The sequence below is a fragment of the Equus przewalskii genome, chromosome 12 (assembly GCF_037783145.1).
Source record: "Equus przewalskii isolate Varuska chromosome 12, EquPr2, whole genome shotgun sequence".
Lineage (NCBI taxonomy): Eukaryota > Metazoa > Chordata > Mammalia > Perissodactyla > Equidae > Equus > Equus przewalskii.
Genome location: NC_091842.1, coordinates 33,930,290 through 33,956,413, shown reverse-complemented (window position 1 = coordinate 33,956,413; position 26,124 = coordinate 33,930,290). Strand labels below are relative to the sequence as shown.

Sequence of the window (26,124 nt, the reverse complement as noted above, 5' to 3'; positions counted from 1 at the left end):
GACCAGGAACGTGCTGTGCTGCTGTCCTGTGCGGTCAGAGAGTCGCCAAGGGCTGAGGCGGGTGCGTGGTCGTTGGCTCTGCCCTGCTTCCCTCCCACTGGGCCAGCCACCTTCACCAGCAATTTCCAGCAGCGCCCTCGCTGCCTCCACCGTATTTCCTGGTATATAAAACCCTACGGCAGGGGTTCCCAACCGCAGGCAATTTTGCCTCCCCTCCCCGGTGGACATTTGGCAATGTCTGGAGACATGTTTGATGGTCACAATTCGGAGGTGAGAGGGGTGCTACTGGCCTAACAGTGGCAGTGAGTGGAGGCCAGGGATGCTGCCAAATCTCTGACAGCCCCCACAACAGAGAAGCGTCTGGCCCCAAAGTCAACTGTGCCAACGCTGAGAAACCCCGGTACCTGAGACGGAGCTCTGACAGGGAAAAATTTTGAAAGAAAACATTCACAAGCCCTTTTCATAACACCATCATTTAAAGTGATTTCAAAGTGGTTTGTACTGAAAATATATCCTTTTTATCGTGTAAGAATAGTAAAGTCTACACGGATACCCAGTTACAAACTGTAAATCTGTCTCAAGGTAGTAATATTCTGCTAACTGAACACAAGAATACATAAATCACACGGCTAAAAATTAATAAATTGAGCTCAGTGAAAATCAGTACACAGCAGAGTTCTGGTAGTAATACATTTAACTGCACAGTAATGGGGAATAACGCACATTAGCGTTTGTCAGCTGTGTTGGATTTGGCTAAATTGGATGTGAACGCATCTTTGCTACGGTGTTATTGCTACGTTGTATTGCCACATACCACCACTAGGGGGTGGTAGTAGTACTTGCTCTTTCTGGCTGCTTCGCCTTCCCGTGTCCATAAAACAAATGCATTGGAAGCAGGATAATTTTTGGATCCATAATTTTTGAAGGAAGGAGTAGAGATTCTTATACATGTCTAGATATAAAACACTTCTCGTTCCAGTGTTTACCTCCAAATGTAAAATGAAAACCCATTGGACTTACGTACATAGGTCAGATCCCTTAAAAGGATGGTTTGCAAACTTTTGTGATCCTCAGAGTAAACTGGAAGGCTTATAAAATTTAGACTCTGGGTCATGGCTTTAGAGGTTTAACAGTGTGGACTCTGCATTTTCACAAGTATTCCCTCTGTGCCCTAAAAGGTCCAATTGCTTCCCACACGTGCACGTACACATATACACACACCGTTCTCTATTTTATGACCCTAAATAGAAGCTGCAGTAACAGGCTGTATCAACGGCCTCAACTTTTTGCTCCCGCCCTCACCTCCCCACCCCATCCTCTATAAAATGACTGTATTCCTCACTGAAAGAGGAGTCGATTTCGCCTCCCTGGAACCTGGGTGAGGTTTGTAACCTGCTTGGCTAATAAGGCAGCAGAAGCGATGGTTTCTCAATGCCAAGCCTTTAAGAGTCCTCGTAGGTTTCCACCTGCTCTCCTGCATCTCTGCCATCGCCGTGAGACTGACCTGAGTCAATCTGATACAGGAAAAGAGACACGTGGAACAAGCTTGAGTTGCCCCAGGCACCTCAGCCACAGTCAGCCATTCTGAGCCAACACGCAGACTGAGGAACACGTCCAGCCAGGATCAGCAGAGCGGCCCAGCCAACCTCCAGCTCATCCCAGACAGGTGAGCAATAAACACTTTTATCGTATGCCACCGTGCACTGGGGCTGTTTGTTATGCAGCAGGACCTAACTCATCCACTGCCGTCTTGCAAAGTGTCCTCCATCCCTCAAAGGAGGCAGCTGTTTGGGAAAAGAGAGACCAAAGGCAGTGGCTTTGCCTCCTTGCTGTTTAAATGCTCTTCTCATCATTTTCCCACCGATGAAATGGGCACGCCCGTGTCTGCCCTCTCTGCTTGATGATACAATTCATATGAAGGTGCTTTGTCGGCTGGAGTTCTGGGTATCTCTGGAAGCACTTAGTGTCCCCCACGTGGTGCCAAGTCCTACATACACATTGTCTCATTTAATCCTCACGACCTTGTGTACTAGTAACAGACTGTGTACTCGGAATAGGGTCCCTTCTGCCCTCAGCTCTCCTCGGACAGGTCTCAGCTTAACTGTCCTCTCGTCGATGAGTCCTTCTCACCCACCCCGAGTTGCTGTCTTCACATCACACTGTCCCCTTTGCAGATTATATCCCAATTTGTAATTTTATCTTTTTTTCTTGTCCATTGCCTGTCTCTCCCCCGCTGTAATGTAAACTCCATGAGTGCATGGGACTTTCATGTCTGGCACAGCCCGTGTCTCCAGTGCCAGCCCAATGAGTGGCACACAGTAGGTGTTCAACAACTATCGGGCGAATGGGAGGCCAAATGGACCCACCTCAGCCCTAAGCATTATGCCATTTTGCAGATCCGGACACGAGACTTAAAGAGTCTAAGTAGCCTGCTCAGGCCTCTCGGCCCCTAATTGCAGAGTCGGATCGGAACCCAGGCCTGTCTGGTTCTGAGGCCCCTGAGTTTTACATTGCGTGGCCCTGCCTCCCAGGGAGGGTTTGGCTGGTGACAGAGGACTGGGCCGTGGCCTTGGGTGGGAGCAAGAGATGCAGTGATCAGAACAGAGAAAGACAAGGAGCTCCCACCCCGCGGGCGAAGGGTCAGACCCTCAGCTCCTTAAAGCCAGACCCGCTCTGTAATTAGCACACCCCAGACTCCCGGCAGAGATGCTGCCCCGCTGTCTGTGAGGGACGGCCCAGCACCTCCCCCAGCCCCTTCCGCCTTCCATTCCTGGGTCACTGCAAGTCCAGAAGCTCAGCGGGAACTGTGGCCGGAAGCGAGTGAGAGGATGGAGCCTGATGGGCTTTCGTGGAGGCTGGAAGCATCTCATCACACAGCCAGGTGTGGCGAAACCATAAAGATACTTCTAGTCTGTTGCATTGGGTTATATTACAAGGCCAGCTGGAGAGAGGGGATCTGGAAATCTGACAAGGGAGGAACAAAGCGCACGTGTGAACTCCCTCACCAGTGAGGACGTTAGACTTTACTCCTTTTTATCTTATTTACATCATGCCCAACGGACCCATATAAGAAAGACGAGATGAGAGGGAGGTGGAATCATGGCCCCCAAAGATGTCCACATTTTAATCCCCAGGAGCTGTGAATATGTTGCCTTACATGGAAGGGACTTTGTAGGTGTGATTAAGAATCTTGAGATGGGAGGTTAATCCCGTATTATGAGGGTGAGCCCAGTGTAACCACAGGGTCCTTCTAACAGGGAGGCAGGAGGTCAGAGAGAAGAGAAGATGCTGTGCTGCCAGCTTTGAAGATGGAGGGAGGGGCCATGTGCCAAGGACCGTGGGTAGACTCTAGAAGTTGGCATATGCTCCCAAACAGAGAACACAGATTCTCCTCCCTGGGCCTCCAGAAGGAAGCAGCCCCACCGACACCCAGTGACACTTACCTGAGACTTCTGACCCACAGGAATGTGAGGTACACATTCATGTTGTTTAAGCCACTGTGTTCGTGATCTCTTACAGCAGCAATAGGACACAATGACAAGGTTGAAAGTAGACTACGAAGCAAATACCCTCAGTGGTACTCAACTGATTCAGGTGGTACCAAAAGCCACATCACATAGAAGGAAGTTGTCTCCTCTGCTCTCTTACAGCCTTCTGATTCCGTCGAGCAGGTATGGTCTTTTAACATCTGTACATCTGTTCTAACCCCCGTTCTTAATTAGGAGAATAGTCCTCAGGCTCAAAGCCTCCTGCAGACAACAGCTCATCATGCGCATTTAATAGCATTCTTGTTTGTAATCATATCTAGTTTTCAACTGTGTCACTTATGACAGCTGACACTGATTTTCAACTGCTAGTTTCCTTTTGAATAAATGTATTTATATAAAAAAGAGTTGGTTTAAAGAAAAATGTTCAGTGAAGAATAGTACAGGTTCTACACACCTACAAGCAAAGAGCACGGAGGTGGGATATGGACGAATAAAATGTAGGCAACATCAGCTCAGCCGTGGGTCCATGAGGAGCTGGCTTCCGATGGGACCTAGCAGGCATTTCCCATTCTGCTTGCCCACCCAGTGTCGGAACTCCTTCCTGTGTTGGGGAGGTCCCTTCCTTCCTCGTCTTTGTGGGTTGCAGATCTAGCCTCCCACTATAGAAACTGGAAATGCCTGCTCATCACTGCTAGCCTCCCTTGCAGCTAGGGCATGGTCATGTGACCCAGTCTTCACCAATCAGATGCACCATGCCAGGCTCCAAGATTGAAGGAGGAGGGATAGCACAGACGGAGCTATTTCCAGTGGAAATACTGGCTGTGTACGATGAAATTCCTGGCGCGAGCAGTACCATCTTGTGACGGCCGGTTTCCTTGCCCAACTGTGTCTGTGGCACAATCTGAGGCAATGGCGGTGGATTTAGCGGCATGCTTCCAAGTCTGTGTACCACCTCGTTTCCTTTTCATAAATTTATTTTCTGTTTAAATGAGCTGGAGTCACTGTCGCTTGCAACTCAGAACCCTGAGTAATACTAAATTTGGGTGCTACAAGCCACAGACTCTCTTATGTGGAATTGACCGAGTGGAGGTGTCAGAGCAGAGGGCTGCAAGGACCCCCATTCCAGGCTGGGAAGCGATGGCCCTGCATTGCTATGGCAAGAGGGCCTATGTGAGTCTACACCAAGCTTTAGCAAACTTTTCCTGTAAAGGGCCAGACAGTAAATGCTTTAGGCCTAATGGTCCGTATGGTCAACTACTCAACTCTGCCTTCGAAAGGAGCAACCATATGTGAATTAGTGGATGTGGCTGTGTGCCAATAAAACGTTGATTACAAAATCAGGTGGTGGGTTGCATTTGGCCCATGGGCCACAGTTTAACCCTGATTTAACCTGTCACCTATTTCACACCAACCACGTATCTGTGGATGTTGTAATCTCAGGAAAAGTTGTGGAAACACATCGGAATGTTGTCATGTGCAGCTCCTTAGAGCCTAAAGTAAGCTCCTACAAGAAAAAGTCAACCTTGGGCCAAAGGTGGTCCATCTAGTGGCAAAAATAGAAAATATGGCCACCGAGATTCTCTCATCCTGAGGACTGCAATCTAAATTGGTGGAGAATCCAATGATCTGGAGATTTGCAGAGATGGGCAAGTCAAATTCTAAACCAGGGCCAGACAGTAAATATTTTAGGTGTTACAGGCCATATAAGGTCTTTGTTGCATCCTTCTTTGCATTTTTTACAACTCTTTAAAAATGCAAAACATTCTTAGCTCTTGGGCCATAAAAAAGCAGCCCTCGGCCAGTGAACAAGGCTTTGCTGAGCCATGCTCTGAACTAAGGATCAGTGGTTGGAGGCAAAGAGCTGAGCAGAGGAGATGTATGGGATTCAGGAAAACACATGCCTGTTCCTCTAGCCTTCACCAGACAAGGGACAAGCCCAAGGATATTGCTTGGATTACGAGAGCCTGAAGCTATTGCCTCAAGAGACAGGGGCACGGGGCTAGGAGACAGGAACTCCCAGCTCAGAGATCAGGTCCACTTCATCAAAGACCGTAAAGCAGAACCAGCCAGCTATGCCACTACTGGATCCCTGTCAAATCTGTGTGACAATAATTTTTTTTTTTTAAGATCCAGATGAGATCTCTAGCTGGCTTGGCCTTGCATGGCCAAAGGAACCGAGAGCAGCCTGGGACTATCGAACCCTGTGAGGTACTTCTGAGACCCTAGGCCTCATGCCCACAGGAGGGAGCAAAGGGCCTCCTCCCCACTACCCATCTTAGACATGCCCTTGGAGGACCGTGGACTAGGAAGATCGTCCCCTGGAGTGGAACCAAGGGCCGTGCGTTGACCACCCACTGATCTCACTCCCCACCATGGAAAGTTCTTGATATTCATGACTGACCATGAAACTTCGGCCACTGAGCATGAATTCTCATTCTGCTCATCCATTTCCCAACGGGGATCATTCATTGTAGGCATCCTGTTCCTTTCCTCCATTACACATTGCATACGTTTGGCAGTGCATGACAACTTTTAGTCATAGGTTGCTGGGGCCAGGAGGAGCTACACTTGGATAATAATACGTCCCCAAGAGACCCTGGTGTGGGAGCTGGAAGTGTAACTGGTCGTGACTTTGGGGTGTGTCCCTCTGGGAGGGGTCAGTTCATTTCATGAATGTACACGATTCATACATGGATGTTAGGCAACAAGGGGATGGACTGTAGCAGACACGGTTGGCCGCCTCCCTAACGTCCATCTCCTCTTCTCCTTTCTAAATGTGGTTAGAAGTCTATCCCTCACGGAAGGCAGCACCCTCAGCTCGGAGGTCAACGCTAAGTGTGGTAACTTAATTACCTCAGCCAGTGATTGAGTTCAGCGTGGAAATTGGAATCCTCAGGTCAATGACATCAGGAGGAGTTTACTAAAGGGCTTCTGAGAAAGCTCTTCTTGTTTCTGAAAAAAGACCCAGAAAATGATAGCTCCCTTTGTACTTGATTAGACTAAGGGACGGTGCAGGGGGTGGGGGCGGGTGCCGGCCCCGTGGCCGAGTGGTTAAGTTTGCGTGCTCCGCTTCGGAGGCCCAGGGTTTCACTGGTTCGAATCCTGGGTGCGGACATGGCACCGCTCATCAAGCCATGCTAAGGCGGCATCCCACATGCCACAACTAGAAGAACCCACAACTAAACATACACAACTATGTCCCAGGGGGGCTTTGGGGACAAAAAGGAAAAATATAATCTAAAATAGACTAAGGGATAGCAAACCTTTTTTGTAATGGGCCAGATAGCATTCACAGGCCATGCAAGTTCTGTAGCAACTCTGCCGTTGTCATGTGAAGACAGTCGTACACAATATCTAAACAAATGAGTATGACTGTGTTCCCAGAAAGCCTCGTTTATGGACACTGAAATTTGAATTTCATGTAATTTTCACGTGACACCAAGCATTATTCTTTTTTTCACTTTTTTTGGAAATTGGGACTAAAATAGTCTAGATGAGGGCAGGGACTAAGTTTATTGTGATGTACCTGACACCCAGCACAATGCTTACGCCATAATTTGTACATGAATATTTGGTGAATAAACATTTACAATATCCTCATGATGAATTGGCTCCTTTATCATGATAAATATTTATGTACCCAATATCGGAGCCCCTAAATATATAAAGCAAATATTCACAGATACGAAGGTAGAAATAGCCAGCAATGCAATAACAGTAAGACTACCACACTCCACTCTCAACAATGGACGGACCATCCAGACAGAAAATCACTACGAAAACACAGAACTTGAACTGTGCTTTAGATCAAATGGACCTGACAGATACAGAACATTCCAGCCAACAGCAAGAGAATACATATTCTTTTCGAGCACACACACAACATTCTCCAGGATAAATCATATTCGGTGAGTGACTGACTGAACGAGAGGTGAATTTCCTGAATGGAAGAAATATAAAACTGAGGGCTCCGGGGTCACACCATCCACCTGCCGCATGGACGAAACACAAAAAAAACCTAGAGACACAAAGAATATGGACGGCAGCCCCTGGAGGTTTGAGTTTGCAACCCCTGTATGGAAAGAAGGAACTGTGTGTTCCCCAGATGGATAGCTTTTACTACTTTTGGCATTCCTTACGTAGAAATGAAAAATCTCTGTCTCATTCTGGCTGAATTTTTTTTTAGTGGTGTGCTGTAAAGATAGCCTTATTTCCACCATCACCCCAAACTTTAAAGGAAGTCTTTATTAAACCAAACAGAAGAACAAGCCCAGCTACATAATTTGCAGGGACCATTGCAAAATGAAAACGTGGGCTGTTTGTTCGAATAGCATTAAGGATTTTAAGACGGTGCTGGCAGATCATTAACCAAGCGTGGGGCCCTTGGCAACCGCAGGTCATTCACCCAGGAAGCCGGCCCCTTTAAAGAAGCAGAAGGAGCTGGGGACTGTCCCATGAATTACGAGAGCTCAACGGCTCCCTGGAAAAATGGCCCATTGTCACCTTGATGAGAAATCACGTGACCCACTGCCACTCAAAATAGTAGCATTTTACCCTAGATGATGGGAACATTAGAGTCTGTCGCTCCGGGCAATTTGGTTTTAAACTTTATTTTTCATGTACAGTCTCAGATTATACAAAACATAGAAAATGGACTATTTTAAAGACACATCAAGTAGAAAGCCTCTAACTACCCTAACATCACCTTTGTCCCCAAACCAAGATTCAAACTTAACCTCTCGGCCTTCCCCAAGCGTCTCCCATCACCACTGCCCCCCAGTACACAAAACTGTCCAATTTGCTGTATTTATTGTAAGTAACGGTTCAACTATTAGCAAGTTTAGTCATTCCCCATCCAGGCAGATTTGAAACGATGCTTCTATCTAAGCTTCTGTGTTTAGTGTGTTTACATACAGGCTTGGGGGTCTGGGTTTCTTCATCATCAATTAATACAGAGCATCCTGGGACCGCAGCCTGTCGATTACATGCACACAGGCGCACAACCTGGAGCCGAGAGTGTGCGGGAGCGGGCAAGCGTCCGATTGTCCTGTGTTCGGGTATCAGTACACACATTCGCACAGAGCCACAAACCAAGCATTCTCCAAACTCATTGGAACAGAGACCCAAAGGAATTTTAATGCAAATGACAAAACGAGTTAGTCGGTCCTCCATCCACAGCCCCTCAATGCAAGAATTACAGTACTTTATAAAAATGTCCGAAAAGGCGCAAACTACGGTTCCTTCAAATACAGGTGTTACCAGTAAGATATTTGGTCCTGAGATGTGCTTCTTGGATGTCTCGGCTCATTTTCTTTGTTGTTGCTGCTCTTGAATAACTGACCATAAGCACCAAGCGAGCACTGCTTCTACCTACGGGTGAGGTCGGAACTTCTCTCCCTCACGCCATCACCTCTTCTCGCCTCCCAGCGCATGTCGCACGGCGGGGAAAAGGCAGCTCCCATTTCACAAAACCCTGGCCTCACAGATGGACATAGCCACTGAGTGCTACACAGCAGTGGCAACCAGCCAGGAAAACCCATGGGCTCATTCAGATACTCACATACTCCTGAAGCTTTTTGTGCAGGAAATTCATGCATTGCCTGGGGATTTTCCAGATTGCCCGCTCTAAGGGGCTTTGTTTGTTTCACTGTGGCTCCCAGGAAATTATAGAGAAGCCACCTGGGTAGAAACCTTGGGGGCACCTAGACCCACCTTCCTCCTTGAGGTAGCATCTCATAGCATCCTGCAAACCCCAGGGGTGTGACCCCCGCTCCTACCCACAACATGACGACTGACAGTTTTCCCTTGAGGCAGGAGGGGGCAGTTTGTCTTGTCACTGGCCCTGTGTCATCCTGCACTGTGTGGATGGCTTCTTCCTGGGGAATATGTCTAGATTTGCTTGCCCCTGTCTTCAGAGCCCCATATGGTGCCTGGACCATAGAAAGCATTTAACATTCTGCTCAAAATGAACAAACAATGAATGAATGAATGAATGAATGCATAGATGGAGAGAAAACCCAATCTTGCACTAAAGAGCTTTCCACGGTGGCCCTGAAACTACTCAGACCAGACCTCTCCCCAGCTCCACTAGAACAGGGCTGATGGCACATCATCGAGACACTTAGGTCAAGCGCAGCAGCACTTAAATGGCGCGAGCGCTGAGACAGGTGGACAGGCCCCAGCCCCGGCCGGGGCACACCTCCCCAGCAGCCCGCTCAAAATACCGGAGGGAAAAGACACTGGGGCACAAAGAGTTTCTCTCAAGGCACTTCCCGGAGTCCCCTGCCTTCCCACACACCTTACAGCGCTTTTTCGCCTAAAGACAAACTCTCTAAAGCCGTATTTCTCCGTATAGTCTCACAATTGCCGGAATGCGCATTCGCCCAGTCCCTGGCAAGGCAGAACCGCCCCCCACCACCAGACGGCATTTGTGCCACTAAAGTTTGAGAACCACGGCAATCTGGGGTCCCCCTCATGGCTTCACGTGCTGTCAGGACCCTGGGACCCTCCAAGGAAGTAAGTGTTCTCTGGCTGGAACAAAGACGGGTACGGCCCGATGAATGCCACCTGCGCAGGCTAAGTGGCGTGGTATTCAGGCCAATCTAAATGCCTCTAGGAGCCTTTAAAAGTCAGCAGGGGTAAAGCAGGCTCCCTCTCGCCCTGTGGGCCTCTCTTTCGAATCCTTGGTTGTGTTCTTTGCAATTTTGTTTGTAATTAGTTTTCCTAACTGGTTTTTAACCTATCTCCTCTATTAGACTATGAGTTCCATGCGGAGAGAGATGGTCTCGACAGGGTTGCCCCTGTGCCTGGCGCACAAGATTCCATAATCAATATTGATGACTGAATGAATGAATGAATGAATGGGGGATGAGTCCTCTGAGGCTCTGCAACGGGGATTAGCAGAGGTCAGCCAGCCATGAAGGCAGGGCAGGAAGAGAAGGGAGAGGCCTCTGTGTTAGAGTGGGGCTGTCCAGCCCTGCCCCCAGGGTGTCTGGCTATCGCCTGCCTGGCCTGGGACTGGAGCCTGGGTGGTCCAGATGGAAGCAGCTGTGGAAGACAGTGAAGAACCAAGAGCTGAGGGAGGCCAAGGTTAGGGGGGTCGAGACCCACCCGCCCACCTCGACATGAGATCTTTAACATTTCTGAGGCAGCTCTGCTCGTCCGGTCCTGGGACCGTGGTCTTCAATTTTAACACATCTAAGCATAACGGAGGAGCTTGTTAGAAATGCAGGTTCCCGGGCCCTGTCCCTGAAGACCCTGATTCTGGAGGCCTGGGGAGGGACCCTGAGAGTCTGCATTTTACAAGGCGTTCCGGGGATCACACATTGAGAGTAGGGGGAGCCTGACCTCCAGATCAACCATCACCTCCCCTAAGGCAGCAGGTGATGTTCTTGGGGAACCTGAGGGGCCCTCTCTGAACCCAGCCCGTTACAGGAGGGTTGGATACAGACAGAACACGGCGGGCGAGACCTGTTTCTCACGTGGAACGCGGCTAAACATCTGAGGCTTCATCCTTCACCAGGATCCCCTCACCCCCACTTCCACCACCAACGCGGAGAGACTCAGGAAGGACGGCTGAAGGGAGCGGGGCTTGGTGTGGCCCAAACCTAGGGGAAGGCGTCCCCCGAGAGCTGGCTTTCTCGGTCTCTTGTCACATCATATCACATCACGTCCCTGTGGTTACGAAACATCTGGCGGAATAGCTTTGGATCTGAGCACTGCTGGATTTGGGGCTTTGTCGTGTTGAACTCTCGGACGGGCAGGAATTCTGAACTCCAGCCTTCACAGTCCATTCTGTGATCTCAAGAATGCCGAACGCTTCTCTTCTTTTGGCTTTTAAAGGAAACAATACGTTTGCTAGAAAAACCACGGGGAAAAAAAAATGATTATATACAAAACGGTTATCTGAGTGTGGATTCTGTACTGCAGCGACAGCGACCTGCCTCCTCGGGTTCTATTTGCGCTTCCTCAATATCAGGTACATGAGGCCGCTGACAAAGGTGAAGGCAAAGGCCACCCACGCCAGGATGAAGGAGTAGCCGTATGTGCCGTCCGAGATCAGCCGATAGAAATTCAGGTTGTCTTTGTGAAGGTCTTCACGCCGGTCTGTGTAGATGGCAGCTGCAATCATGACGCACAGGCCTGTCGGAAGACAGCAAGGATGCAAGTCAACCATGGACCGGTATGTCCGGAGCTGCGGACAAACATCAGCTTTTACTAGCAGTAGGTATTTATTTTATCTATTGGAAAGATTACAGCGAATATTTTGTGGCAGAATATTGCTGCCTGCCCTGTAGCCATTTTGCCTTCCTTTCTTGCCAGCTGAACCTAATTTTGTTTGGGCAGCCATCTACCCAGCCCAGAGGATAAGTCATAAAAGGTCTAAGCCATGGGTCAGCCGGACAGTTAACAGTTAAGGTTTTGCGAGCCCCATACAGTCTCTGTCACAACTACACAACTCTGCCGTTGTAGCATGAAAGCAGCCGCCGACAAGACACTAATGAGTGGGTGGGGCTGTGATGCAGTAAAATTTTATATACTAAAACAGGCAGTGGGCCAGATTTGGCCTCTGGGCCATAGTCTGCCAGCTTCCCTTGGCAATCCTATTCCTGTTTACTTGTTATAGTTTATGGATCTGTATGTGTCCCAGTTCTGGCCACAGAAAATCCTTCAGTGAAAAATATTACTCCCTGAAAAGAGAGAGATGAAGGAGGAGAAAGCATTTTTTTTGTTGCTGTACTTTCCCTTGCTTACTGCTTTAAAGACTGTTAGGTCAGGATGAATGTCTGGAGCTGCGGCAGCCTTTTTGGGGCCACGAGGAGGTCATCACTGACACTCTGAAGATGATAGTGTAGAAGGATAAAAAAAAGTACAGGTCTTGATGATGCCAATGAGCTGCCAAACCAACTCTGGCACCTTCCACTTCTAGGGTATTAGCTATGTAAAAAAAAAGTAAAGGTCTTTGTGGGGTGAAATCACTGTTAATTGGATTTTCTCTTACTTGCAGCCAAAAGCATCCTAAGTGAATCACCTGGAGTCCCAACATTCATAGACATTAGTGGCCGGATGAGGCTAAGGACCCTGATTTTCCTTGGGGGACCTATTGTCTCTCCTGGCCAGGCGGTTTGGATGAGACTGTCCATCAGGATGCCTAGCCCTTCTCCGGCTGGGGGCTGAGCTCCTAAGACAATCTCAGCCGATCAGACACTCGCCCCTGGAGACTCGAATCTACAGCAAAGTCACACTGTCCAAGCTCCTCGATTCTGGTGGCATCTTCCTGACGAAACTGCCTGTCGGGTCCTGCTGCCTGGCTCCACTTTCCAAGATCTGGTTTTCAGCTTTTCCTTCAATTCTTACGAGCTACCACAGAATCCCATCTCTTACATACGTTACAGAGTATCTGTCGCTCACACCTGAAAATCCCTGGCTGACGTGGCATCGACACACTGCAGGCTTGGGGCAGACGGGCCAAAGGGGTTGCTGGGGAATTTTCCTACGTATATATATGAAGGTCATCAGTTTTGACTAACTGGCCGTACAGACAAATAGACAAATGGGGACAATGACAGAAAATAAACTTCGACTGGTAACTCCCCAAGTTCCCTGTCTGTATGCGAGTGACAGGATTCAGCTGCCTTTGATGGGAGAGCAGTGGGGTGTCTGTGCCTCTGACGGGGAGACACAGAGAAAGTACAGGAAGGGGCAGGGTCAACGTCCCTCACCACCTCGCTGGGGCCGTTGGGAAAGTTGGCACCACTTTTGGCCTCTCGGTCTGGGTCACCGCTCCCAAATGCATGGCTCATGGGAAGCACAAATTCCCAGGTCCTAAGCTGGCAGATTCTGGTTCAAAAGGTCAGGATGGGGCTTTGGGGGTTTGCACTTCAGAAAGGTCCCCAGAGGGATTGGATACAGTGGAAGGGGCTTCAAGTTTTTGTCATCAGAAAGCTTTGACTGTTTACTGAGAAACAATGACGAATGACCATGTTGTGGCATAAGGACTCTTCCTCCGATTTCAGCCTAAAATTCAAAAGGAGAAAAAAGTGCTCTGAGACATCTTTTTTCTCTAAGTTCCTCCAAGATTGCAGCCGGGTCCAGTTCATCTCTTATCTCCAGCAGCCCGCAGAGGCCTGGCCCAAAGTGGGCACTTCTGACACCAACCAGCCTAAAACCTGCTGATGGCTTCTCACCAGCTTCAGACGAAGACCTCCAAATGCTACAAGGCTTACAAGACCCCCAGCTCCCATCATGCTCCCCCATCTCTACGCTGCAGCCCCACTGACCATCTGTCAGTCTCTCCCATCACAAGGCTCCAGTCATGCTGTTCCCTCTGCCTGGCACACTGTTCCCTCCCCTCTGGACGAAGACAGCACATTCGAGACAGCAACTCCTACTCATTCTACATCCCAGCTCAGGCTCCACATCTTCAGAATGCCTCCCCGGACCCCTAACTAAACGTAAACCAAACTCCAAAATATAAAGTGTCCTGCCACGGCAGGGCAGCCGACTTCTTTCCAAATCCTCACCTGCCTCCACTCCTCCTGGCTTCTGGCGGGGAGGGAGCGCCTCCTCCAGGAAGCCCGCGGTGTTACTTACATGACATGAGCTGGATGATGGAGGTTAAGACGAATCTCTCTCCCTGCTTGAGGCGGAAGAGCTGCAGCACGAAGATGAGAAAGGCGACGCAGCAGAGAATGGTGGACAGGATCATGGTGGCCTGGACCGCCTGCAGCATGGAGTAACCTGTGGGGAAAGGGCAGGGGCGCACGACTGAGGACCGCGGACCGCCCGGGCCCGGGGCGCACCGGGACAGCGGCAGCTCCAGGGCGGGGATGACAGGAGGCAGATGGGCGGGGCGTCCGGTGAGCGCAGAGGGCAGCCAGGAGTCCTCCCGACACCCTCCCTCTAGCGTCCATTTGTGCCTTGATGGGACCACCCTCCATGTCCTCATCTGGTAAATGGAGCAAGAGCCACCTGCTCTGCCTCCTTTCTGGGCTGGGACACTGCTCCCGAATGTGTGGCTCATGGTTGGGGGGTTTTTAAAGTACAAACTCTCAGATTCCAGTTCAAGAGGACAGGATGGGATGGGTCGGGATGGGGGGCTGCATGTTAGAAAGATCTCCGGGTGCTTCTCGGGGACTTGGGGCTCTCGGGACTGAGTGGGCTGTGGACGACATAATACCCTCGAAGACAGCAAACCTGGATTGCTGCTTAGGAACAGGGGAAGGGAACTGTTTCAGATGAGCCTCAGAGAGGGGGCAGGAGAGATGGGGGGTGGGCAAGCTGGGGCTCGGTCCAGCGAAGGCTGAGCGGAGAAGGGAGCGGGTCGCGGGTGGAGGGTGCTGCGTGCGGGAGGACCCGGCTGGAGCTCCGCACCGCAGGCGCACGGAAGGGTCAAGGGGCATGGACTGGAGCACCTGCATGGGCCTCAGTTTCCTCCCCCATAAACTGCGGATAGTAACAGCTCCCACCTCATCCGGTGGGGACAGTAGAGTGGATTCATCCATGGCAGGATTTCAGGGGGTGCCGGCGAAAGGGGAGTGCTGTGTGCGGGCCGAATGTTATCACTAGGACGCAGCTGAGGCGGGTGAGGGGACTGCCCCCAAAGCTGCAGAGGAAAATCCAAGGGCAAACCTTTTTTTTTTTTTTGCAATTTTGCAATTTTGCCTAAAACTTGCAATGATTAGTAACTATGTACTAAGTGTTTAGAGCGATGGATCTTGGTTCATTCTGGCTGCACATTAGCATCATCCAGAGAGCAGCTGACCCCCTGCCCCGTTCCTTATGGTGAGTAAAGAAGCCAGGCGGGCACACACACAAATACACACTGTGTGACCCCATTCGCGTGAAGTCCACAACAGGCGAAAGGAAACTCTAGCGACAGAAATCAGGACTGGCTGCCCCAGGGGCAGGGCGTGGTCCGAACCAAGTGGGAAGGGGCCCGAGGGAACTTTCTGGAGTGACAGGAATGTTCCGTCTTGCTTTGGTTGGTGCTCACATGGGCGTATGTGTAACTGTCAAAACTCCTAACACTGAGCCCTTAAGAAGTGTGCATTTCCCTGTTTGTAAATTAGAGTAAATTAAATAGGTCAGAAGCTCTGGTGTTGGGACAAGGCGTCGGGGGAGGGTGAAGTCCCCCAGGGGATTCCAACGTGGGGCCAAGGTTGTGACCCTCTTGCTTAGAGTAGCGCTTCCCAAATTTGCCCAATCTCAAGAATCATCCAGGGGCTTGTTAACAACAGAGACTCCTGGGCCTCTCTCCTTGAGATTCCGATACAGTTGTTCTGGGCCGGGCACCAGGAATCTGTATTTTTAGTAAGTACCCCAGGTGACGGGGCAAATACAGTCATGCGCCACATAATGATGTTTTGGACAATGATGGACTGCATATACAATGGTCGTCCCATAAGATGAGTACCATCGAGCCTAGGCGTGCAGTAGGCTACCCCACGTAGGTGTGTGTAAGTGTGCTCTGTGATATTCACACAACCATGAAATCAACTAACGACGAATTTCTCAGAACGTATCCCCATCGTTAAGCAGCGCATAACTGGATGGAAAACATGTCTGCTGTGGACTGAATGTGTCCCCAGGCCCCAAAATTCATATGTTGACATCCTAACCCCCAAGGTGGGGGTGCTTTTTGGAGGTGATTAGGTCATGAGGGTGGAGCCCTTGGGAACAGGATTAGTGCCCTTATGAAAGGCACATGACAGCTTGCTCTCGCCCGCCGCGCTCCACCACATGAGGACACAGCGAGAGCGCTGCCTGCAGACCAGGACGAGTCCTCACCAGGATCTGCAGGCACCCTGGGAGAAATAAATGTCAGCGGTTTAAGCCACCCAGTGCATGGCATTCTGTCACGGCCTTCCCTAGAGACAACGGCTTTAGGAGGAAGACGGATGCACGTTTTTAGAACAGGGTTTCGCATAGTTGGGGGGCGGGTGCGGACGTGCCACGGGTGCCCATGAGGCTGATGGAGGTGGAACCCATTGGGGCGCCGAACCAGAAAACCCGCCTCCTGAGAGGGAGGCTCAGTCTGCTCCTGTTTCAGGCCGTCTCAGGACCTGGAGGAGGAGTTCTCCACGGGGCGCTTCAGCACTTCTGCAACACCTGCTCACACCTGGGTTTGGGCTGTCGTTTTGTTTTTTAACAAGGAAAGAACCAGAAGTGGGCTTAGGGCCTTCAGGGGGCAAGTGCATCTGGTCAGAATTAATAACATCGTTCGGTTTTCAATGTATCATTTTTTTAAACTTTTCTTTCTTTTATGAGACAAGTGATATCAGTTTATCTTTTATGAAAGGGAGAGAAAGTTCCCCCGAAAATAAATTTACGTGAGGAAAAAGTGAACTGTTTTTAAGTAGGGTTGGAAGGTTTTTCTGTAAAGGCCACACAGGAAATATTTGAGGCTCGGTGGCCCTACAGTGCCTTATTGCATGTCTTCTTGGTGTTGGGTTCTGTGGTTTGTTTTTTTTTACAGCTCTTTATAAAGGTAAAAACCATTCTCAGCTCCTTGGACTAAATTTGGCTGGTAGCTTGCCGACCTCTGTCACTTTAAAGAAAAAGAACAGGTGAATGATCACACACAGAGGATGTGGGACGCAAACCATAGAGGCCTGGAAACATTGCCACCAGCACAGCGAGCTCACCAGCTTCCCACGCACATGGTGGCAGTTGGGGGTCGCTGGGCAGGGAGAATGGCTGTATCCAGGGTCATGGGGCACTGTGGCGGTCGAAGAGACCCGAGACGGGCAGTGGCACAGTTGCAGTATGGGGCAGAGAGCACAAATTTCAGAAGTAGTCACTGCTAGATCGGAATCCTGGCTCCATCATTTTCTCCTGGCTGTGTGACCTTGGGTTTCTGCTCTGTGCCTCAGTTTCCCCATCTTAAAACAGGCCACTGGTCCCTGTCTGATAGGGCTCTGAGATCACTTATGTAAAGGCCTCAGCCCACGACTTGCAGTAAACCTTCAGGAATCGATGCCTTCCATTGGTATTTTGCCGCTGTCATTACGAATGTTGAGGTTGTCACTGAGGGAATGGGGAGTCTTTGGACCCAGCGAGCAGGGTCCCTCGCTCCCCGACGTGGATTGCCAGATTCAGCAAACAAACAAAAACAAACACAAAAACGGGATGCCCGTTAAATGGGAACAGCAGATAAACCACAAATAACATTTTAGGATAAGTATGTCACGTCCTATTTGGGACACGCTTGCCCTAAGCGATGCGTGGTCTGTCTGAGACATCCAGTGGAAGCGGGCCTCTCGTATTTTATCAGGCTTCGGCTCCCACAGAGCCTCTGCCATCAGTTCCGCAACCGAAAACAACCACTCGATCCACAGCGAAGGAGAGCGGGCAGCACGTTTTTAAGTGGGGTTTTCTGCACTGATAAAGCATTTTTGTGTACTTCAGCCCGTGCGCAGAGGCAGCACGGCGGGTCCGCCGCCTCCAGCTCCATTTTACGGCTGGGGATACTAAGACTCTGAGGGCTCAAACGACCCGCCCAAAGTGAGGTCACATAAAGGTCTGGCTCTTGGATTTCTGCCACAGCAGGCTGCCGAGATGCGGGATGTGACCCAAATATAAACTCTAGTCTCGGAACCTACTTAGAGGCAAGACTTGGACAAAAGAGGAACAGAGAGAAGATTCTAGAAGAGGGCTGAAGCTGAGAAAGGGTGAGGAAGGGAAACTCTGCTTGGCCAAGAAACAGAGAAGAGAAGGGTGGGGCCCAACTTTGGTGGGGTTGGTGCTCCCCCCGCCCCGGCTTCTGGCCTCTCCATACCCCTCCTGTCTCCAGCTTATGTGTCCCCTGCACCAGCACGCACCGGGCACTCAGCCAGGCCCGCCTCAGTGTGCTGGGAGTGAGGAGGGGTGAGGAATCAGAGAGTCGGGACGTCTTTCTCCCGAGCATCCTTTTCTCACTCAGTGCTTCTCAGCCAGCTTCACACTCACCCGTAAAGGTGTCATTGATTTCTGTACAATTCGTGTTGTTGATGCACACTCTCCAGATGTCTGCAAAGAACTCTTCTCCTACCCACCAGGCCTGGAGGACAAAACGGAAACACAGGGAAAGGCTGCGTGTTAACGATGAAAACGCTGACTCCTAATTAGGGCTGCGGCACGCAGTAAAGAAGTACTTGCGACGAGCGCTTCTCCATCGGCAGCGTGCACGCGCATCCCCTGGGGATTCGAGAGGTCTGGGGCGGGGCCTGGGATTCTGCATTCCCCTCAGGCCCCCAGGTGATGCCGAAGCTGCTGGTCTGCTGCAAGGAAAGAGAAGGTCCAGCCCTCACCGGGCGTGGGAGAGGAGATGAGGCTCCGTGGCGGCAACAAGAGCAGACGGTGGTAAGTTTCGCAAGAACTACAGGGGAATGTCAGGGGGCAGTGGAAGAGGATGAAATCTAGGGAAAAGGCGGTGTGGGTGAAATGATCAGATTTCAGGGCTTTTTTTGCCCCTAACGTCTGTCTATCCCTTTCTCCTGTCTTCCATCCAGATGCTTTCGTTTCTCTCTGCTTCTGCTGCTCTCTGCCCCGAGATGGCCCTCCTTCCGCTTTCCATCCACCCAAAGACTGGAATCTCCCCCACCCATCCGTGCCAGCAACGAACGTTCGCTGAGCTCCCACTACGTGCCCAGCTACAGCGCCAAGCACAACTCCTAACTCACAATGAATACCACGACGCCCTGACTGGCAAAAACGCCCATCTGGGCCTTCTCAGTAAGTGCCACAGTCAAAGAAATACCCAGGGGTCCAACATGGGATCAACTGGACTGTGGCTGATGGCTTTTGTGTCCCTGATGTCTGTCTATCCCTTTCACTATGTCTGGGACCTTTTGAGAATCCCAAGGATTCGATGCAAGAAATAGAAAAAGGAGATTTTAAAAGCACATTCAATACCATTTATTTCACAGAGCACGGGCCCTTTGGATAATGATTGGTCCAAATATTTAACCCACAGCATCAATGGGATCCCTGCCCTGGCCACTCACAGCAGCTCTTCGAGAACCTCCAGGAACCCAAACCCGACCACTGGACTCATCGCCCCTTACAGGTTCTAGGCTCGGAAGCCTCTGGAAGGGTTCCAATGCCAGCTCTGCCACTTGTTGCCGTGTAAACTCCAGTGGGCGTCCGACCTGCTCGGAGGGTCAGCGCCCTCGTCATAAAATAGTGGCAGGAGAGGACCCATCTCGCAGATGTGAGGGAGGATCCAATGAGGTGCTGCACATAAAGGGCCTTGCACAGGACCTGGCCAGGGTAAGCACTCTAGGCGACATGTGTCACGACGGCCTATTATCATTATGATGCCTCGTCAACAGGAGTCTACGTGTAGGCAGAACCGGTGGCCACATATAGGGTGCACTTTTTGGCTTTCTGGGCAGCGTTTCTGACTCTAAATGTCCCTGCAGTCTGCAATTATCAGGATTGAAGCCAGGGCTTCGGATCAGGGTACAGGGCATAGACGACCCCTAGTAAATAGCTTTAATTCCTGCTAGGATGGATATTAATCCATGCCAACAGGTCATTGACCAAACACATTCCCGCCACGTGGCTGTGAGCTGGATGCTAAAGGGTACTGGTGGAGGGGACGGCCAGATGGGCTAGCAACGGGGATCCTGTTGGCAAGGAGGTGTCGGAGCCAGGAGGGGCAGAGAGCACCTGGGGTGGGTCACCTGGGGGATCTAGAGCAATGATCCGCAACCAGTGGTGACTTTGCCCCTCCATGGGACACTTGGCAGTGTCTGAAGACATTTTTGGTGTCACAACTAGGGGTGGGAGTGCTGCTGGCATCCAGTGGGTGGAGACCAAGGATGCTGCTAAACATCCTACCGTGCACAGGATGGCTCCTGCAAGAGTGATCCAGCCCAAAATGACAACAGTGCCAAGGTTGAGGGACTGACCTGAGGAAGCCTGAATTTAAGCCGCATCCTGAAAGGGCTCCCAACACCCAAGACATTACGCCAGGCTCTGTGGGGGACTCAGAGATGAGAGGACCAAGGTCACTGCCCATCCAGACCTAAACATGGGATGCTCCGAACCCCCACACTTGGGCCAAGAGTCCTCAGGCCCGGGCTGAGACGGGCATGCCTTGGTAGGGAGGACCTCCCCAAATTATAATCACCCTGGGGGTTTCTCAATCCTGCTTCTATGGACTCTAGGATCCAGGGCTTCTGGGATGGCCCAAAGAAAAGGGAACTTACATTGTCGATGGTGGCGACGAAAAGCAACGCGGCAGAGGTGATGTGGAAGATGATGATGAAAGCCAGAAGCACCAACATTTTCACAGGGCACCGCGGGGCGAGGGATCGCGTTCAAAGCCCGGAGAGAGAGATGCGCTAAAGAGGGAGAGAGAGAAATTTAAACTTCTCAAAGACAAAGCAAAAGTAAAACGAAGAACAAGGAACTTTTAATGGGGTTTTAGAAAATCGAAAACAGCTCTTCTCATCTTCCCTCGCCTGGAGACTTTACCGGGCAAAGTCTGGCAGGAGGAACTGTTCCATGTTGCATCCAGACACCAACAATTCCTTGTGGAGGAGGAAGGGTGAGGACCAATGAAAATCCCTAATTCAGAAAAGCGTCACACCTCTTGGAAGCAGCACAGGGCGGGCACCAGGCCAGGAAGGAGTAGCTCTGTGTGAGCTACAATGCTACTCTCGATCCCCACCCCTCCAGGCGATGCCGTGGGAATTTCACGGAATCAGAGGATGCTCACCCTCCGAGCATTCATTATCACAGTCCCTGCTGCGTAACAAGGCAAACTGATCCCAGTACAAAAATGTCTCCTAATGATCTGACCATTTATAAAATTAATCCCCACTCAAACACCCCTCCCATTAATAAGCATCCCCATTCAAACACAATGTGTGGCAGACCATCACCAGTTCATTTTCCTCTCTCTGGGCATGGGAAGACTACATTTCCCAGCCTCCCTTGCTGTTAGTTTGCATCCTTGTGACTAATTCTGGCCAATGAGCTGTAAGCAAAGCTGGCGTGTATCATTTCCGGGCTGAAGAGCAGGTGTGAGTTCTCCATGCTCCCTCCCCTGGTGAAGTAGCTGGGATGGTCCAGCCATGATACATTGAAGCCTCACACTTTGGACAGATACTGTGATTTAGAAATAAGCTTTTGGATATTAAACCACTGAGATTTCAGAGTGAATTTTTCACTATGGCCGGAGAGTCTGAATAACATACAACAGGAAGTGACTGCAAAGTGAAATTGGAAATCTTGCACAAGAACTAGGGTTGTCCCAAGGTGATGAAAGTGGTACTGGATGAAAGTGATACTCCAAAGGCACCAAAGACATCAGTACATGAGAACTTGTCCTCTCTGATCATGCTCTGACCGTGCAGTCACTCATGGGACTCATTATTGGGGCTCATAGTACTGATCGAGGCCTCTGGATTCACACAGGGGCCACTCCTTGAGACTCAGGACTCACTAACCGCGAGCCCGGAGCTGTGTGGCTGCAGAGCTCAGCCTGGGTGGTCCCAGCTGTGATTCTGTGCATCGTCACTTGGAGGAACCCAATGAACCAGCTCAGAGATTCTTTCAATTCTTTTAAAAAGGACAAATCCCCCTTTGTTTAGGCCTGCGTCATTTTTAGCTGCCATCATACATACACTGCCTCCAAAGAGAAGTGTTTCAGACCCTTGGGGAAAAAAAGGCTCATGTACCACACAGAATGCCACATTACTTTACTATCAGCTGGAATGCCAAAAATGCCAATCTCATCAGGCGGGGTAAACATAAACTCCAGGTTTCACGTATTATCATATATGATAATGGCTTCAGATATTGTCCAGCTCAGATGACACAAATGCAAATGGACAGACAACTAAAACTTTCTAGAAAAGGAAAAAGAAACTCAGCCTTTCACAAAGTGTGGAACTCAAATGTTATAGGCGTGATTTTGGATGGTGCATTGATAGGGCATTAAATAACACCGAAGAAAGTCCTCTCTAATCCTTCTGAGTCCACCAAGGAAAAAGATCCAGGTTGTGCTAGCCTGTCTAACAGGTGCCAATTTTGTTTTATTGCGGTCATAATAGTTTATAACATTGTGAAATTTCAGTTGCCCATTATTATTTGTTGGTCACCATATAAATGTGCCCCTTCGCCCCTTGTGCCCACACCCTAATCCCTTCCCTTCTGGTAACCATTAAACTGTTCTCTTTGTCTGTATGTTACTTTATCTTTCAAATATGAGTGAAATCATACAGTGTTTGTCTTTCTCTGTCTGGCTTATTTCGCTTAATATAGTACCCTCAAGGTCCATCCATGTTGTTGCAAATGGGACAATTTTGTCTTTTTATGGCTGAGTAGTATTCCATTGTATATATCTACCACGTCTTCTTTATCCAATCATCAGTTGATGGACACTTGGGTTACTTCCACATCTTGCCTGTTGTAAATAATGCTGCAATGAACATAGGTGTGCATAAGTCTCTGAATTGTGGATTTCAAGTTCTTTAGATAAATACCGAGTAGTGGGATAGCTGGGTCATATGGTAGTTCTATTTTTAATTTTTTGAGGAATCTCCACACTGTTTTCCATGGTGGCTGCACCAGTTTGCATTCCCTCCAGTGGTGTATGAGGGTTCCTTTTTCTCCATACCCTTTCCAACATTTGTTATTTTTTGTCTTGGTGATAATAGCCATTCTAATGGGTGTAAGGTGATATCTTAGTGTGGATTTAATTTGCATTTCCCTGATGATTAGTGATGTTGAGCATCTTTTCATGTGCCTATTGGCCACCTGTATATCTTCTTTGGAAAAATGTCTGTTCATCTCCTCTGCCCATTTTTTGATCGGGTTGTTTGTTCTTTTGTTGTTGAGTTGTGTGAGTTCTCTACGTATTTCAGAGATTAACCCCTTGTCGGATATATGATTTGTAAATGTTTTCTCCCAGTTGGTGGGTTGTCTTTTCATTTTGTTCCCAGTTTCCTTTGCCTTGCAGAAGCTCTTTAGTCTGATGAAGTCTCACTTGTTTATTTTTTCTTTTATTTCCCTTGTCTGAGTAGACACGGTATTCGAAAAGATCCTTCTAAGCCTGACGTCAAAGAGTGTACTCCCTTTGTTTTTCTTTAGGAGTGTTATGGTATCAGGTCTTCCCTTCAAGTCTTTGATCCATTTGGAGTTAGTTTTTGTGTATGGTAAAAGATAATGGTTTACTTTCATCCTTTTTGCATGTGGCTGTCCAGTTCTCCCAACACCATTTGTTGAAGAGACTTTCCTTTCTCCATGGTATGTTCTTGGCTCCTTTGTTGAAGATCAGCTCTCTGTAGATGTGTGGTTTTGTTTCTGGGCTTTCAATTCTGTTCCATTGAACTGTGTGCCTGTTTTTGTACCAGTACCATGCTGTTTTGATTATTACAGCTTTGTAGTATATTATGAAGTCAGAGATTGTGATGCCTCCAGCTTCGCTCAGGATTGCTTTAGCTATTCGGGATCTTTTGTTGTCGCATATGAATTTTAGGATTCTTTGTTCTATTTCCATGAAGATGCCATTGGGATTCTGATTGGGATTGCACTGAATCTGTAGACTGCATTAGGTAGTATGGACATTTTAACTATATTTATTCTTCCAATCCATGTGCATGGGATATCTTTCCATTTCTTTATGTCATCATCGATTTCTTTCAAAGATACATTATTGTTTTCATTATATAGGTCTTTCACCTCCTTGGTTAAATTTATTCCTAGATATTTTACTCTTTTTGTTTCAATTGTAAATGGGATTGTATTCTTGACTTCTCTTTCTGTTAGTTCATTATTAGAGTATAGAAATGCAACTGATTTTTCTAAGTTTATTTTGTACCCTGCAACTTTGCTGTAGTTGTTGATTATTTCTAATAGTTTCTGATGGATTCTTTAGGGTTTTTTATATATAAAATCATGTCGTCTGCAAACAGTGGGAGTTTCACTTCTTCGCTGCCTAATTAGACTCCTTTTATTTCTTTTTCTTACCTAATTGCTCTGGCCAAAACCTCCAGTATTATGTTGAATAAGAGTGGCAAGTGGGCACCTTTATCTTGTTCCTGTTCTCAGAGGGATGGCTTTCAGTTTTTCCCCACTTAGTAGGATGTTGGCTGTGGATTTGTCATATATGGCCCTTATCCTGTTGAGGTACTGTGCTTCTATACCCATTTTATTAAGAGTTTTTATCATAAATGGATGTTGGATCTTGTCAAATGCTTTCTCTACATCTATTGAGATGATCATGTGGTTTTTACTCCTCATTTTGTTAATGTGGTGTATCACACTGACTGACTTGCGGATGTTGAACCATCCCTGTGTCCCTGGTAAAAATTCCACTTGATCGTGGTGTATGATCTTTTTAATCTATTGCTGTATTCGGTTTGCTGATATTTTCTTCAGGATTTTTGCATCTATGTTCCTCAGCAATATTGGCCTGTAATTTTCCTTTTTGTGTTGTCCTTGTCTGGCTTTGGTATCAGGGTGATGTTGACCTCATAGAATGTGTTAGAAGGGTTCCATCTTCCTCAGTTCTTTGGAATAGTTTGAGAAGGATAGGTATTAAATCTTCTTTGAAGGTTTGGTAGAATTCTCCAGAGAAGCCATCTGGTCCTGGACTTTCATTTTGAGGGAGGTTTCTGATTATCATTTCAGTCTCTTTACTTGTGATTGGTCTATTCAGATTCTCTATTTCTTCTTGGTTCAGTTTTGGGAGGTTGTATGAGTCTAAGAATTTATCCATTTCTTCTAGATTATCCAATTTGTTAGCATATAGTTTTTCACGGTATTCCCTTATAATCCTTTGCATTTCTGTGGTATCCATTGTACTTTCTCCTCTTTCATTTCTAATTTTATTTATTTGAGCCTTCTCTCTTTTTTTCTTAGTGAGTCTGGCTAAGGGTTTGTCAGTTTTGTTTATCTTCTCAAAGAACCAGATCTTTGTTTCATTGATTCTTTCTACTGTCTTGTTGTTGTTTCAATTTCATTTATTTCTGCTCTAGTTTTTATTATTTCCCTCCTTCTGCTGACTTTGGGCTTTGTTTGTTCTTCTTTTTCTAATTCTGTTAGGTGCAGTTTAAGATTGCTTATTTGAGATTTTTCTTGTTTGTTAAGGTGGGCCTGTATTGCTATGAATTTCCCTCTTAGGACCACTTTTGCTGCATCCTGTATGAGTTGGTATGGTGTATTTTCATTCTTATCTGTCTCCAGATATTTTGTGATTCCTCCTTTAATTTCTTCAATGATCCATTGGTTGTTCAGTAGCATGCTGTTTAGTCTCCACATATTTGTCACTTTCCCAGCTTTTTCTTTGTAGTTGATTTCCAGTTTCATAGCAGTATGTTTGGAAAAGATGCTTAATATGATTTTGACTTCTTAAATTTATTGTGGCTTACCTTGTTTCCCAACCTATGGTCTATCCTTGAGAATGTTCCACGCGCACTTGAGAAGAATGTGTATTCTGCTGTTTTTGGATGGAGTGTTCTATATATAGATCTAGCAAGTCCATCTGGTCTAGTTTTTCATTTAAATCCACTATTTCCTTGTGGACATTCTGTCTGGATGGTCTATCCAGTGATGCAAGTGTAAGGTCCCCCACTATTATTGTGTTGTTGTTAATATCTCCTTTCAGGTTTGTTAATAGTTGCTTTATGTACTTTGCTGC

The 26,124-nt window shown here is 48.3% G+C and overlaps 1 protein-coding gene across 2 annotated transcripts in view; it reads right to left on the bottom strand.

The window, feature by feature from the left end:
* Positions 1-8,082: 8,082 nt before the first annotated feature.
* EMP2 (epithelial membrane protein 2) overlaps positions 8,083-26,124 on the bottom strand; it is a 41,596-nt gene continuing 23,554 nt past the window's right edge. For both annotated transcript variants that reach the window (XM_008538357.2, XM_008538358.2), the window contains exons 2-5: positions 20,684-20,818; positions 18,438-18,528; positions 14,082-14,228; positions 8,083-11,630 (exon numbers count right to left, since the gene is read on the bottom strand). In XM_008538357.2, the coding sequence (XP_008536579.1) occupies positions 11,443-11,630; positions 14,082-14,228; positions 18,438-18,528; positions 20,684-20,761 (504 nt within the window). In that variant the 5' untranslated portion in view covers positions 20,762-20,818 and the 3' untranslated portion in view covers positions 8,083-11,442. The remainder of the gene's footprint in view (positions 11,631-14,081; positions 14,229-18,437; positions 18,529-20,683; positions 20,819-26,124) is intronic.